The sequence below is a fragment of the Vulpes vulpes genome, chromosome 10, assembly GCF_048418805.1.
Source record: "Vulpes vulpes isolate BD-2025 chromosome 10, VulVul3, whole genome shotgun sequence".
NCBI classification, from domain to species: Eukaryota; Metazoa; Chordata; class Mammalia; order Carnivora; family Canidae; genus Vulpes; species Vulpes vulpes.
The window spans coordinates 100,071,677-100,084,468 of record NC_132789.1 but is presented as its reverse complement, the minus strand read 5'-3'; the positions used below and the strand labels follow the sequence as shown (position 1 = coordinate 100,084,468).

At 37.8% G+C, this 12,792-nt stretch overlaps 1 protein-coding gene across 12 annotated transcripts in view; it reads left to right on the top strand.

Annotated features, from left to right (window-relative positions):
• Positions 1 to 12,792, top strand: part of SPOCK3 (SPARC (osteonectin), cwcv and kazal like domains proteoglycan 3) — a 407,001-nt gene that overhangs the window by 270,172 nt on the left and 124,037 nt on the right. For all 12 annotated transcript variants that reach the window (XM_072725012.1, XM_072725006.1, XM_072725008.1 and 9 more), the window contains one exon: positions 9,778 to 9,892. In XM_072725012.1, coding sequence (XP_072581113.1) covers positions 9,778 to 9,892 — 115 coding nt within the window. The remainder of the gene's footprint in view (positions 1 to 9,777; positions 9,893 to 12,792) is intronic.

The following is a 12,792-nucleotide window of genomic DNA, read 5'->3' as shown; positions in this document are numbered from 1 at the left end:
TAATAGGTAGACTGTTACTTCATTTTAACAAAACCCAGTTACTGGCCTTTTAGAAGTTTTTTTGTGTATGTTTATTTAGATATGGACTTTGTAAAGATTATTCATCTTCACTGAATTGGAGACATTCAACATTGTGTTCATGGAAACCTGACCCTGTAATTTGCATTGATATTGAAGCATTAAGTCATATTTAATTAAACTATATAATTATGATATTAACTTATTGGAACAGACTTTTGGAGCAAAAAAAGTGAAGTGATGGTAAACATAAAACTCAGCTGACAGGAATGAGAAAGTTTGGAGTCATTTATTAGTGTTAAGTGTTTAGCATGCTATGGACATCAGTTATTTCCCTGGAGATCAATCGAGGGTGAAATTCCAATATAATTGTCTTGTTAACCAAAAAAAAAAAAAAAAAAAATTCGCTCAGGAGAAACTAACTAATATATTCTTCTTGTGTAAATATTACATTTGCGGTTAAATTTGATCATCAAATGAAGGTGAAATATAATTTCTTTTTTTTTTTAAATTTTTATTTATTTATGATAGTCACAGAGAGAGAGAGAGAGAGAGAGAGAGAGAGGCAGAGACACAGGCGGAGGGAGAAGCAGGCTCCATGCACCGGGAGCCTGACGTGGGATTCGATCCCGGGTCTCCAGGATCGTGCCCTGGGCCAAAGGCAGGCGCCAAACCGCTGCGCCACCCAGGGATCCCGAAATATAATTTCTTAATCAGTTGAATATGAACAAGTAGAAATAATCACTGAATTTTTATAATCTTAACATATTTTCTAGGAAAAAATCTGTGTAAAAATAAATTCTAATTACTTGGCTTTTCAATCCTGAATTTATCTTATTCTCAGAATATTCTATATGTACGGATATAAAATGTTGAGCAGTTAGTGTTTTATATATACTTATTCATATTATTAGTGTATTTAAGTGCACACATAAAGGTAAGGGAAATACCTCTTTATATTTCTCATATCCACATCTTTTTGGCTTCCAGAGAATTTTCCTATAAGTGCACCACCCCGTCAACCATTCCAATGAATATGATCAACAGATGCTGAGACCAAATCCACTCAGTCTATCTTATGCAACATTCAATTAAGGCTAATACAAAATAAATAAATAAAATAATAATAATAATTAAGGCTAATATCTAGGAAGCTCCAAGTAGAAGAATGAGGCCAATCTGCGTATAATATCGACCTCAACAATGTTCTTCTTTCCCCACTCTGGGGTCCTGGCCCAACCACCTGAACAAATCCCATAAACCATCAATTTACCTTGGCAATCTAGGTGGCTTTGTCTCAATTTTCTTTCTTAGTCCTTCTACTTGGCTTGAGGACTGAACCCAGAAATAGCAGGGTATGTTGGTGATTCCACAGACCCCAGTTGGCCTACAAGGAAGAATCTAGGACAAGTATTCAAAAACAACAACAACAAAACCTCAAGCCTGATCAGTGAGTCAGGGGTGGCCTGGACGCCTTCTAGGAGCACGGTGGTATCATTGCTCACTTACTGCCGGTAAGAGCTACGTTCTTCTGGAGACACAGATGGACAGGACATCAAATGTGACCTTCCAGCCACCTGGAAGACATTTGATTTTCCAATTGAATTAGAGTAATTGATTCTACTCCTTGGTTTTGGAATGATGCTTGCAAGCAGTTGGCTCAATCTGCCCTATTTTCTGAAGCTACCAACTGTTGGCATCCAGCCGTGTTGCTGAATGACAGAATGGAGGTGGGCAAGACGTCAGGAGGCACCGGCAGGTGCTTTGTGGGGCAGTTCGGGAGCCGGTGCCCCTTTCTCTTGCTGAAGGACTCACAGGGGAGGCAGAATGGAGAAGGAAATGTCTAGGCAAAGGGAAAATACAGCAGTTAAACTTAAGGCTTAGTGGTTGAGCACTGCTTTGGCCCAGCGTGTGACCCGGGGTCCCGGGATCGAGTCCCACGTCGGCCTCCCTGCATGGAGCCTGCTTCTCCCTCTGCCTGTCTCTCTCTCTCTCTCTGTGTGTGTGTCTATCATAAATAAACAAAAATAAATCTTTAAAAAAAATTAAAAAAAGTACAGAAACACAGGAGATCTAAATGGACTCGTCCTCCAATACTACAAACAAACAAACAAACAGTAGCTCTACAGTTCCAGAAAAACTAGATTCTCCAATGAAAGTCGTAGAAGGTGAAGAGGATTACTACAAAATGATTATTATGGTAATTCACCTGGAAAATCTAATAGAATAAATCTAATCCTGTATGTATATATAAAATGGCTTCAAGATCTATAAAGGGGGGTGCCTGGATGGCTCAGTGGATTAAGCATGGCTTAATCGTGCTCTCAGGGTCCTGGGATCAAGCCCTGCTCAGCGAGGAGTCTGCTTCTCCCTCTCCTTCTGTCCAATCCCCTGCTCACTCTGTCTCTCAAATAAATAAATAAAATCTTTTAAAAAAATCTGTAAAGCAATTTCTGCAGTAAGACCTTCCCAAATCTCACTCACCCCTTGTGAGATTCCAGCGCTCTTCTCTCTGTAATTAGTGGAGCTACAGGGAAAGAAAGAAAGAAAGAAAGAAAGAAAGAAAGAAAGAAAGAAAGAAAGAAAGAAAGAAGAAAGAAAGAAAGAAAGAAAGAAAGAAAGAAAAAAGAAAGAAGAAAGAAAGAAAGAAAGAAAGAAAGAAAGAAAGAAAGAAAGAAAGAAAGAAAGAAAGAAAGGAAAAAAAAAAAGTTGGGTTCCTTTCCTCCCCTGCCCAGCCCAACATCAGTGGATCCACTGCTCAGTAGTCAATACGGAAGGGTTGAACTTTATGATATAGTGTGGAGGTGTGGGGGGTATTTAGTGGGGAATGTTCCTGGAATTTCTGTGCTGAAGAGATGGCCCGCAAGCTGTGAGATTGGTTCTCTGGGGCAGTTGAGAAAATAGAGTGATCGTGTAAGTAAATCTGTTTCTTGTTCTTGGAGAAAGTACTTAAACAAACATGGAAAATGGGAGGATGGAAAGAATCCTGAGATGGTGGATTGGGACTAGAGGTCTCAGTATGAACTCATGTTGAGTTGTGTGTGTGTGTGTTTTTTATTAATTTTTAAAAACTAAGTATTAATATATATGAATATATATATTAAGATATATATAGAGAGAGACACTTGGAATTAGTTGTAGATGTGTTTGTATGCATGTGTATCCTAGAAGGATGCTTATAATATTCAATAAATTATTGAATATTACTGTTTATTTATAATATTCAATAAATTATTGACTTCTGTTTACTGTTTACTTAGAATATTCAATAAATTATTGACTTCTGGCAGGTTAACTAGTTGGCTTCAGCTATATCTGTCTCACCCTATCCTTGTTGTTTTTCCTTGTTTTCTTCACCTTTCCTTTCCTTTATAAACTCATTCCTCATAATATCTCAAGCGCCCCCGTTCGCGGGTCCAGCCTCTTTCCCATAGTCAACATTGCGTGATTCTTCTTCTCCAAAGGTGTGCGCTGAGCTTTAGGCTTAGATGCACATGGATTCCTGTAGTGAGTCCACAGACGACGCTCTGGAAGTCGCGTCTTCCCAAGTTACTCATAAGGGGGCTTTACACCCTGGAAAAACTAAGTTCTGCGTGATTGTGTCTTTGGGTCAAAACCAAGTGCATCAGCTTTTCCCTGTCTTTCCCTTCCAGCACGTTCCAAAGTATATCGCTGCTACCAGTGCATAATAAAACTGTGTAGGGGCTACTGACCGTGAAGCATATATCTTGGCAATAAGAACAGTCCATAATTTTAAATAGGTTCTTGGTATTTCTTAAACATGTTAAACAGGAAATTTCCTCAAGCTTTATGTTCATTGAAATAGTTAAGTTTTTTTTTTGAAATAGTTAAGTTTTTAATACTTAAACTTAATAATAAAAACTTAAGTGTGTAAAGCCCACGGACATTGAACTGTATGTCCAAGCTACCACCCTTTAGTATTTATATGTTTATAGGATTGTTAAAGTCATTGACAACAGTGAGGTCTTTCTTCCATCTTTTCACTTGTCAGCTAAATTTAACTTTCTGTCCTGAATCTTTCATCTCCTTGCATGTTCTTTTAAAATACAACCCTTGTTACTTATTGCTATTCTTTTTATTATTTTTTTAAAGATTTATTTATTCATTTGAGAGTGAGAGAGCACAAGCATGCATGTGTGAATGGGAGGAGCAGAGGGAGAGAGTCTTCAAGTAGACTCCCCACGAGGGAAGAGCCCCACGCGGGGTTTACTCCCGTGACCCACGCGATCATGACCTGAGCTGAAACCAAGAATCAGCTACTCACCTACTGAGCCACCCAGGTGCCCCTTATTGCCATTCTTTAAAAAAAAAAAAAATTCAATTCCATTTATATCTGTAAAAGTAATTTTTTTCTCACATATCACCCTAATTTTTTAGAGTACTTGGTATAATGACTTTCTATTCTCATCCATTTCTTAATTATCTTTAACCACTCTGCACCCTCTGGAAAAGTCTGAGCTGTTATCTGTCAAAGCCCATATTTTATACTAACACAAATGATGAAAATAAAACTCAATAGTTAAAATGACTTCATTAATGTTATGTATATATTATATCAATCACCAAACAATGTGATTGAAACTATTACTGATAATTGAAAGCAACATTTGTCTGGAGTAATTTAAACAAGAATTTTGGTTTGATGACAAAATTGAGTAAAACCTGTAAAAAGGAGATAATTGTAAAGTAAGCACACCATATATATATTTATTTTTTATTTTATTTTATTTTATTTTATTATTTTATTTTATTTTATTTTATTTTATTTTATTTTATTATTTATTTGACAGAGAGATAAAGAGAGGACAAGCAGGGAGAGGGGCAGAGGGAGAAGGAGAAGGATGCTCCCTGCTGACCAGGGAGCCCGATATGGGGCTCCATCTCAGGACCCCGGGGGTCATGACCTGAGCAGACTTCAGTGGATTGAGCCACCCAGGCACCCCTATATTTTTGATTCTTAAAGTTTTTATTTCTAAAAAAAAATTATTTATTCATGAGAGACATACACAGAGAGAGAGAGAGGCAGAGATACAGGCAGAGGGAGAAGCAGGCTCCATGCGGGGAGCCAGACACGGGACTCGACCCCGGGACTCCAGGACCACACGCTGGGCCGAAGACAGGTGCTAAACCACTGAGCCACCCAGGGATCCCCTGATTCTTAAAGTCTTTAAATATATTACCAGATTTTGCAGTCTGAGGACACCTCTTTACAGCAACAGCATAACAAGGAGGAAAATGCACAGATGAACACTGCATTGTGCACACAGATCACAGAGTCAGAGACCCTTGACAGCACATGATCTTAGAACTCAACTAGATAAGTTATATCCTCAGGAGTCAGATGTCTTTATATGCAGATATTCAGTCTCAGCTGCGGTGAGGAAGTATGCAAGCTGGACATTCTTGGACTACATTGGATTGAACTGAGCTTAGCGCAGAATGCAGTATAACCATCCCATGCACAGACTCCGATACTCTTCAAAGAGAAACCACCGCAAACACAGTATTGCCTTAGTTCTGAGTCCATAATCCATGTGTCCAGTTGCTTTCTCCTTGGCATGTCCTCACGGTGCACTACAAGATACTGTAAGGTCTGTGTCAAATGAGAAATTTCTTTTTGATATTGATATTGATTTCTTTTTTCTTATTGATGTCTTTTTGATATTTTGAGGTGCATTTAATTTGGGGAGAAAAATAAGATATATGTAATAATAATTCCTATTTAGAAAATAAGGGATATATTGATTCAAAGAATATACTACATCTAAGAGAATGTGTTCAGTAAAATAAGATTTAAATATATGTTTGTTGCCTTATGTTTTCCTGACTGTTCTGCTTAGTTGGATGGCCTAGTTGCCAACCAGTACAATATTTTAACTGGTTCATGACTACATGATAGGGATTATAAATTTGTTAACCTGGGTTAAAGAGTCCTTACTGTGCTCATGTCATCTTATGTCAGGTTAAATTCATCTAGTCTTTATAATATCCAATTTCTAGATGTCTGATAGAAACAGTTTGAAGAAAAAAAGAACAGTTTGAAGCGTAAAGAATAAGGGGAAATTTACTTGCTTACCATTTAGCCTTAAAGATTGCTTAAATTCAGGACTTTAACATTCTTAGGATTTTGTTGGTCCTTTTCTATTTTTGATTTTGCTTAATAGGATCTGTACTCACATCTCTAGTGTTGTCCCAGTAAAGGATCTACCTCTCTCTCCTCAGCTCTGAATTAAATATAAGAAGTTGCCTCTAACCTGTCTCATGTCACAGGACTTCGGCCCTGTGGTAAGGGTGGTACGCTACGACATCTGTGTATGAAAATTAGTTTTCCAAAAGAGAGTCTCTGGTGAGAAAAGGAGACAGTTGCCCCAAAATAAATGGGATGTTATTTCTTAATGAAAAGTAGAGTCACAAAAGGGAAAATAATTGTGTAGTGTCCACTTCAGTTCATAGGGTTGCCGAAGGTTTTTGCTATGCTCCACTCCTTGCTTGCTATTTATGCTACAATAATAAGGTGATTATAATTGGCAAATCCCAATGAATGAATGGATTCAAGTCTAAATCAAGTCTTTTTTTCCTCCTCTGGTTGTCTTTGTCTTTGCCTGGGAAGCATCAGAGTAGCGATCAGAAAAGCTCAAGTGGAGAAAATGTACTATGGGAGCTACGAGGAATTCTATTCATGAGCTCTCAGATCGTGTCTAACATATTGGTTGTCTAAGGTATTAAAGATATATAATGTAATAGATTAGTCAATCCAAAGTAGATTAAAACAAAGACTAAAATAAAGTGATTTATAACATTCCAAATTCCCAATTTATTCTTTTCAATTGAATCAACATTTTTATCACTACAATAAGAGGCTGAACATTGTTGCTCTCTTTAGCTACTGCTAATTAGATACTTGTTTTAAGTGAGAGGCACCGTACAGTAGAACTCCAATCCCGTTTTTAGCCATGCATTTTTGATCAGTTGCTTGTTTTCTAAATTTCACTTGAAAGACTTATTTTTAAATCATATACCTATCTTACCTCATTGATCAAAATACAATGCATCAATTTTGCTTAACACGATGTTTGACCCACAGGAAGACCTCCGTGAAAGTTTCATTTATAAACTGTATTTTGTTATTTTTGCTGATTTGTTTTTTTCAGGATTTTTTTTTCCTGGATAATTTAAGTGGTTATGGCAAGTAGTTTATACCTACCATTGTTTTTATCTTATATGCATTACTCTAATGAATGACCAAGGAAAAAATTCCTAAGGAAATATGGACAGATCTTGAGATTTACTTAGTTATTCATTGTCTTCACTGGCAGGCCAGAACCTAAACCAGGACACTATTGACATTTGAGGTCAAATGCCAGCAGCAATCCGTCCCTCACAATTGTGACAAACAAAAATGTTTCCAGATTCCCCCAGGGGCAAAATCACCCCGAGAACCTCTAATGTAAGCCCTACAATAAGGCCGTGGTGATTGCATCTTTTAAAAATCTAGTCACAGCCTGTCCTAGGGTTTATTTCCCTGATGGTTGGAGTCTTTTCTAGGAGCAGATCAGATCTCCCCTATAATGAGGTCATATTTTCTTCTTTGATCCTGTGATTAAACAAATGACTTTAACTTACTTTCTCGGACAAATGTCAACTTTGACCAATGAAAAATCATTTGGGGGCTTGCCATTCACAATAACTCCTAACTTAAGTATTCTCAATACCAAGGTCTTAGATAATCAGGAATGCATTAATCATGTCTTTCTTTACAAAATTTCCATTTTTTTGGTAATTATAAACTAATGAGGGTGCCCTTTATGTGATATTTTAGTTCACTTATACCTTTATAAATATTTCAGCTTTGTGATAATTAAGTAAATTGAATGTCATTAATTAGAAATCCAATCAGGGGATGTAGCTAAAAAAAATATTTTTAAATAGTACTTTTAATGTCCTAAAATTGAGTAAAATTCTTCACAATGATGTTTTTTCTTCAAAATCAATCCATAAATAAATAAAACTAAATGGTTTTCTGATTATAGGAAGCTAGATTCTTATAACTATAAACATGGAGTGGATTTGCCATCCTTCTGATTCTGTTGGTCTTCACAGAAATTTACACAGAAAATAAAGTGTTTGGTAGAATCATGATGAAAAGGAAATTGTCTTATTTATTAAATAATTCTTTTTCAAAGCTATAATTTCATCATATGCAAATTGAGACAGCTTTGAAAATTTTTGTTCCATCAAAGAAAGCTATCTAAAAGGTAGAACTTTTTTTAACTAGCAACTCATGTATTTTTGTTGTTCATTCCATTTTTTTGAGCTTTCATTTTCTTTGAATAAAAAGAACACTTAAAATAAATCACATTTAGAATGTAAATGAGTATGGCATAACAGACGTTTGAAGGGAGCTAACATATTTTCAAATTTTAAAATTCAATATTAGCAATAATTAATATTGACTTTTGGCTTTGCTCACAAACCATTTATAAATGTTTTTGAATTTTTCTTAAATTATGTCATGAGTCAGAATTTTCATATGATGAGATATGGGGTTCTGGAATATTTTTCTGGGGGGGTTCTGGAATATTAAGTTAAAAGAAGTTACAGTAAAGAAGTATTGCATTTGAAGTCTCAGTTTTGTATGACTTATCTGGCTGTCATTAAAATGCTAGTAATTTCTTATATATTTGTACTTTTGATCAACCATTGGGCATTTTAATCACATTTAAAATTCACTATGATTTTACAAACCAAAATCATTTCCTTCATTTACTGAAACATCAAATAATAAAAAATAATGATTTCTTTGAAAGATTTTGTTCCTCCAAAACGACCCACTAAGTCACTACAAATACATTCCACGTGTAATAATTTTAACTCATTTGTTGAAAGGCTAGTTATGAATTTTGCTTGTCCATTAGAAAGTTATTTGACAAAGAAAAAAATGTACAGATATGAGTAATCTGATTAGTCATTGGATGTATTCAGTCCTTCTTAGTATCAGCTGAAGCTGAATTAAATTAGTCATTGGTGCATTTGTCGATTGGAGCCAGAAAGTCTGCCCTACTTAATTTTAAAATAATTTGCACTGAGTAAATTTATGGACATAGGCACTAAAGAAATCACATTACTTCAGAATTAGCAAGATCTATTTCCTGTAGACTAGGAGGGTAATTGTTGCCTTTTAAAAGATGGAGTAGGTTTGCAACTTTTAAATCATGTCCAACCGTGCAGTTATGAAATAATTAACCATGAGTTAAGGATACTCAGGATTAAAATGCTACGAAAGGTACTATTTACAAAGAAAATCAAAACGAAATTCAGCTAAACTGAAGAAAACAAAACAGAACTTCATGTGCCATCGTAATGGTGGCTGGCTGGTTTCATTGAGACTTTGTTAGCATCTTAGAGCCCCGGCCGGGGTAGCTGCTGCTTTAGGGAAAAAACCACCCGTTTGATTCTTAACACTCTGTAGATTCACTGTTATTATTCCAGTTATTCGTATGAGAAAATCAAAGCTAAGAACGTCTAAGAAACTAAGTCCAAGTGCCCCACTTCAGAATTAGTTGGTGCTCCTAGACGTGAAATCAGGCACAAGGCGCTGCATTCCATACTGGGACTCACCTGTCTCTTCCGCACCACGTGTACTAGAATCACCAGCGCGCTGTTGTCACTTTCTCGACTTTCTATTGATATAACTAAATGTCTCTAAATATATATATATATTTTTCTCTTTCTATACAGTGCAAACTGGAGTATCAGGCATGTGTCTTAGGAAAACAGCTCTCAGTCAACTGCGAAGGACGCTGCCCGTGTCCTTCAGATAAGCCCACAGGTCCAAGCAGAAGTGTTAAGAGAGGTAAGTGATGAAAACTCATCTGCAGTGTTACGTTCATTCTTGTCAATAAAATGTTTTGCAGTAGATGTTGCCTTCAAATACAAAATGAAGGTTCTGATCCAACAGTAATCACGGTGTACATGTAGGGTTTTCGTTTGTGTTTTCTTTTGTTTTTAATCTCAAGCTTTATAGCAAGTAAAATAGTTTTCTACAGATTTCTATTTATCTTGACAGTGACAGCCGGATGCTTCTTTTCTACATGTTCCCCGTATACAAGAAACCTAAAGCAATACCTTCTATGAATTATTGTGTCTAAAATGTGTTGACATTCCTTTTTGTTCTTTTGGGAGAAAATCAGTGGTAAAGTAGTAAGTGATAAAGTAGTTTGATCGGATGTGAAACTAGTCACTTAGTACAAACGTTTATTTATTTATTTATTTATTTATTATTTATTATTTATTTATTTTTTTAGTGCAAACGTTTTAAAATGAAAATGTCTACCCCACATATTCTGTGTGTGTGTGTGTGTGTGTATTTCACACTGGAATGATTTCATAAATTAAAGTTTCTTTTGGTTAGGCCTAGAGTCCTTAAATCTTTCTTTTTATGTTTTTTTTTTTTTTGGTCTAATAATAGAATAATGAAATACATTTAACTTCCCATGCGCTGTTGTATGATTTGACCTTATGTATATTGTTTATTGTAGTTTACACGGTGTTACTTAACATGCTTGAGGTACCATTGATGCCTTTAAAAATATCTCCATGGCTGTTTGTTTCAGTTCTTTAGGTAAGGAAGAAAATGTAGGGAACAGATGTTCCTTTGGTCAAAGATCCATTTTATAGGGCATTTTCTATATCTTTAGCTATAGGTAAGGAAGGAAATGTAGGGAACAGATGTTCCTTTGGTCAAAGATCCATTTTATAGGGCATTTTCTATATCTTTAGCTATAGGTAAGGAAGGAAATGTAGGGAACAGATGTTCCCTTGGTCAGAGATCCACTCTATAGGGCATTATCGTCAACATCTATCATGTATTTTATTACCATGTGAATCTCATAACTTAATAGTCATTATTGTGTGTCCTTAATTCAGAGAATTGAGTGTTGCCTTCTTTTATGAAAAGCACAGATACTGATTTTCAGATAGAAAAAAAATCTTAGTTACTATGAAGTCTGATATAAACTACGTATTTTCTTAAGCGTGGCATACTTGATATTCCATGTTATAGCACCATGATTAATATTTTGTCATAGATAAAGGGTTGTCTTAAAAGTTTTTCTTTAAAATCCGGTTAGTTAACATCCAGCGTAATATTAGTTTCGTGTGTACAATATAGCGATCATAAAACTTTTGATCTTTAATCATGCCCCTTATATTGGTCTTTACTCCTTAGGTAATATTTAGGAGAATTTAAAAATAAAAACCTGTGTTATCATATCACCCTTAAGAAGACAGCTAAGCCAATTTGAATACTCAAAAGTCAATTGATTTGCAAATTCATGGTAAGCTGGGGAGGCAGTGTGCGCCCAGGGAGGTGGTGGAAGGAAAGGTCTGGGCTGCCTCCCAAGAGGCCCTTCCTGAAGCCTCACCTTGGTCCCTTAGGCCAGCCTGTGGTCGGGGTCAGGCTTTGCTTCCTCCAGGCCTGCCCACCCCAGGCCCCAGGCCACTGCTTCTAGCACAGTCCGAATAAGGCTGGTCAGCAGGGCCCTGACTATATCAATCAGCCCCAGAAAGCTGAGAGCTAATAGAGTCTCCCTTCAGGTGAACAACTGCAGGACCCCTGCCTTCCTCCAGCCCGCTCCCCGTGTGATGGCTGAAGACCTGTTCCTCTGAAAGTCGCTCCAGGCCCAAAGCAAACCCCACCTGGGTGCTCAGTGCTCGGTGTCCCAGGCTCCTTGTCTTCACTGGAGCCTCTTAGGGAATCTCTGAAGGGGCATCGTGGCCAGCGGGTCCCTCTGCCCGCCCACCCCACCAGGTGTCTGTTGCACAGGTTCTCCGCTCTCAACTGCTCCTGCACGAGAGTCCTGTGCTGTGTGGATCGGTGTGCCCGGGCCTCCCACCAACCGCACGGGGACCGGACGTGCTTTAGGTGGAGGGGACACGCGTGAGCAGAGGGGCCCGTGGCAATGAACAGTGCTCGGCCTCAGCTGCCCCTGTCTCTGACCCGGCCACAAGGAAACGTCCTTGAAGTCGTGTTGTCGGGGGATAAAAGGTCATTTGTGTTCAACTGCGTGCGGGAAAAGTTTAAAACGACCCGGCTCTGATGCACGGTCAGGGCACAGCGAGTGCAGGGTGTGCCAGCTGCTGTGCAAGAGCAGGACAGGACGTTGTGCAAGTGGTCTGTCCGCCGAGCCGAAGGCCTGGACACCTGGGGCCGAAAACTTGGTCCAGTGCCCTTCGGCTGTGTCACCTGCTGCTCACACTGGAGGCGCGTGTGCAGGAGGCCGACCCGGCGCTGGGGGCTCCCCCTCCCCAGCATCTCGGTTTAGACAAAGGGAAGGAAGGAACTACCGACGATGGGGTGGCTTGCACCTCCTTCCGACCTTCCTGCATTTGAGGCCAGGTGGACGCCACCTTATGTGTTCACTGTGTTAAAGCAGAATGAATTCCCCAAAGCCACGTGTAGTATGTAAGAACTAATAAAATTCATTTCCCTTATGAAGTAGAAAAATTAATTTCTCCTCCGTTCTCCAAATGTAGACGATAACGGATTTGCATAAACTGGTCCAAGTATATGCATCCGAGTAACAAAGATTTCTGGATGGCTTATGGCTTACGGTTTTTGAAATTCCAGATTCTGAATGTACGCAGGTAAATAAGCGTAGCCCGTCTTCAATCAGTAGCTAAAACATACATTTCCTTTTTTTTTTTAAATATTTTTTTTTATTTTCTTTTTATTTATTTATGATAGTCACAGAG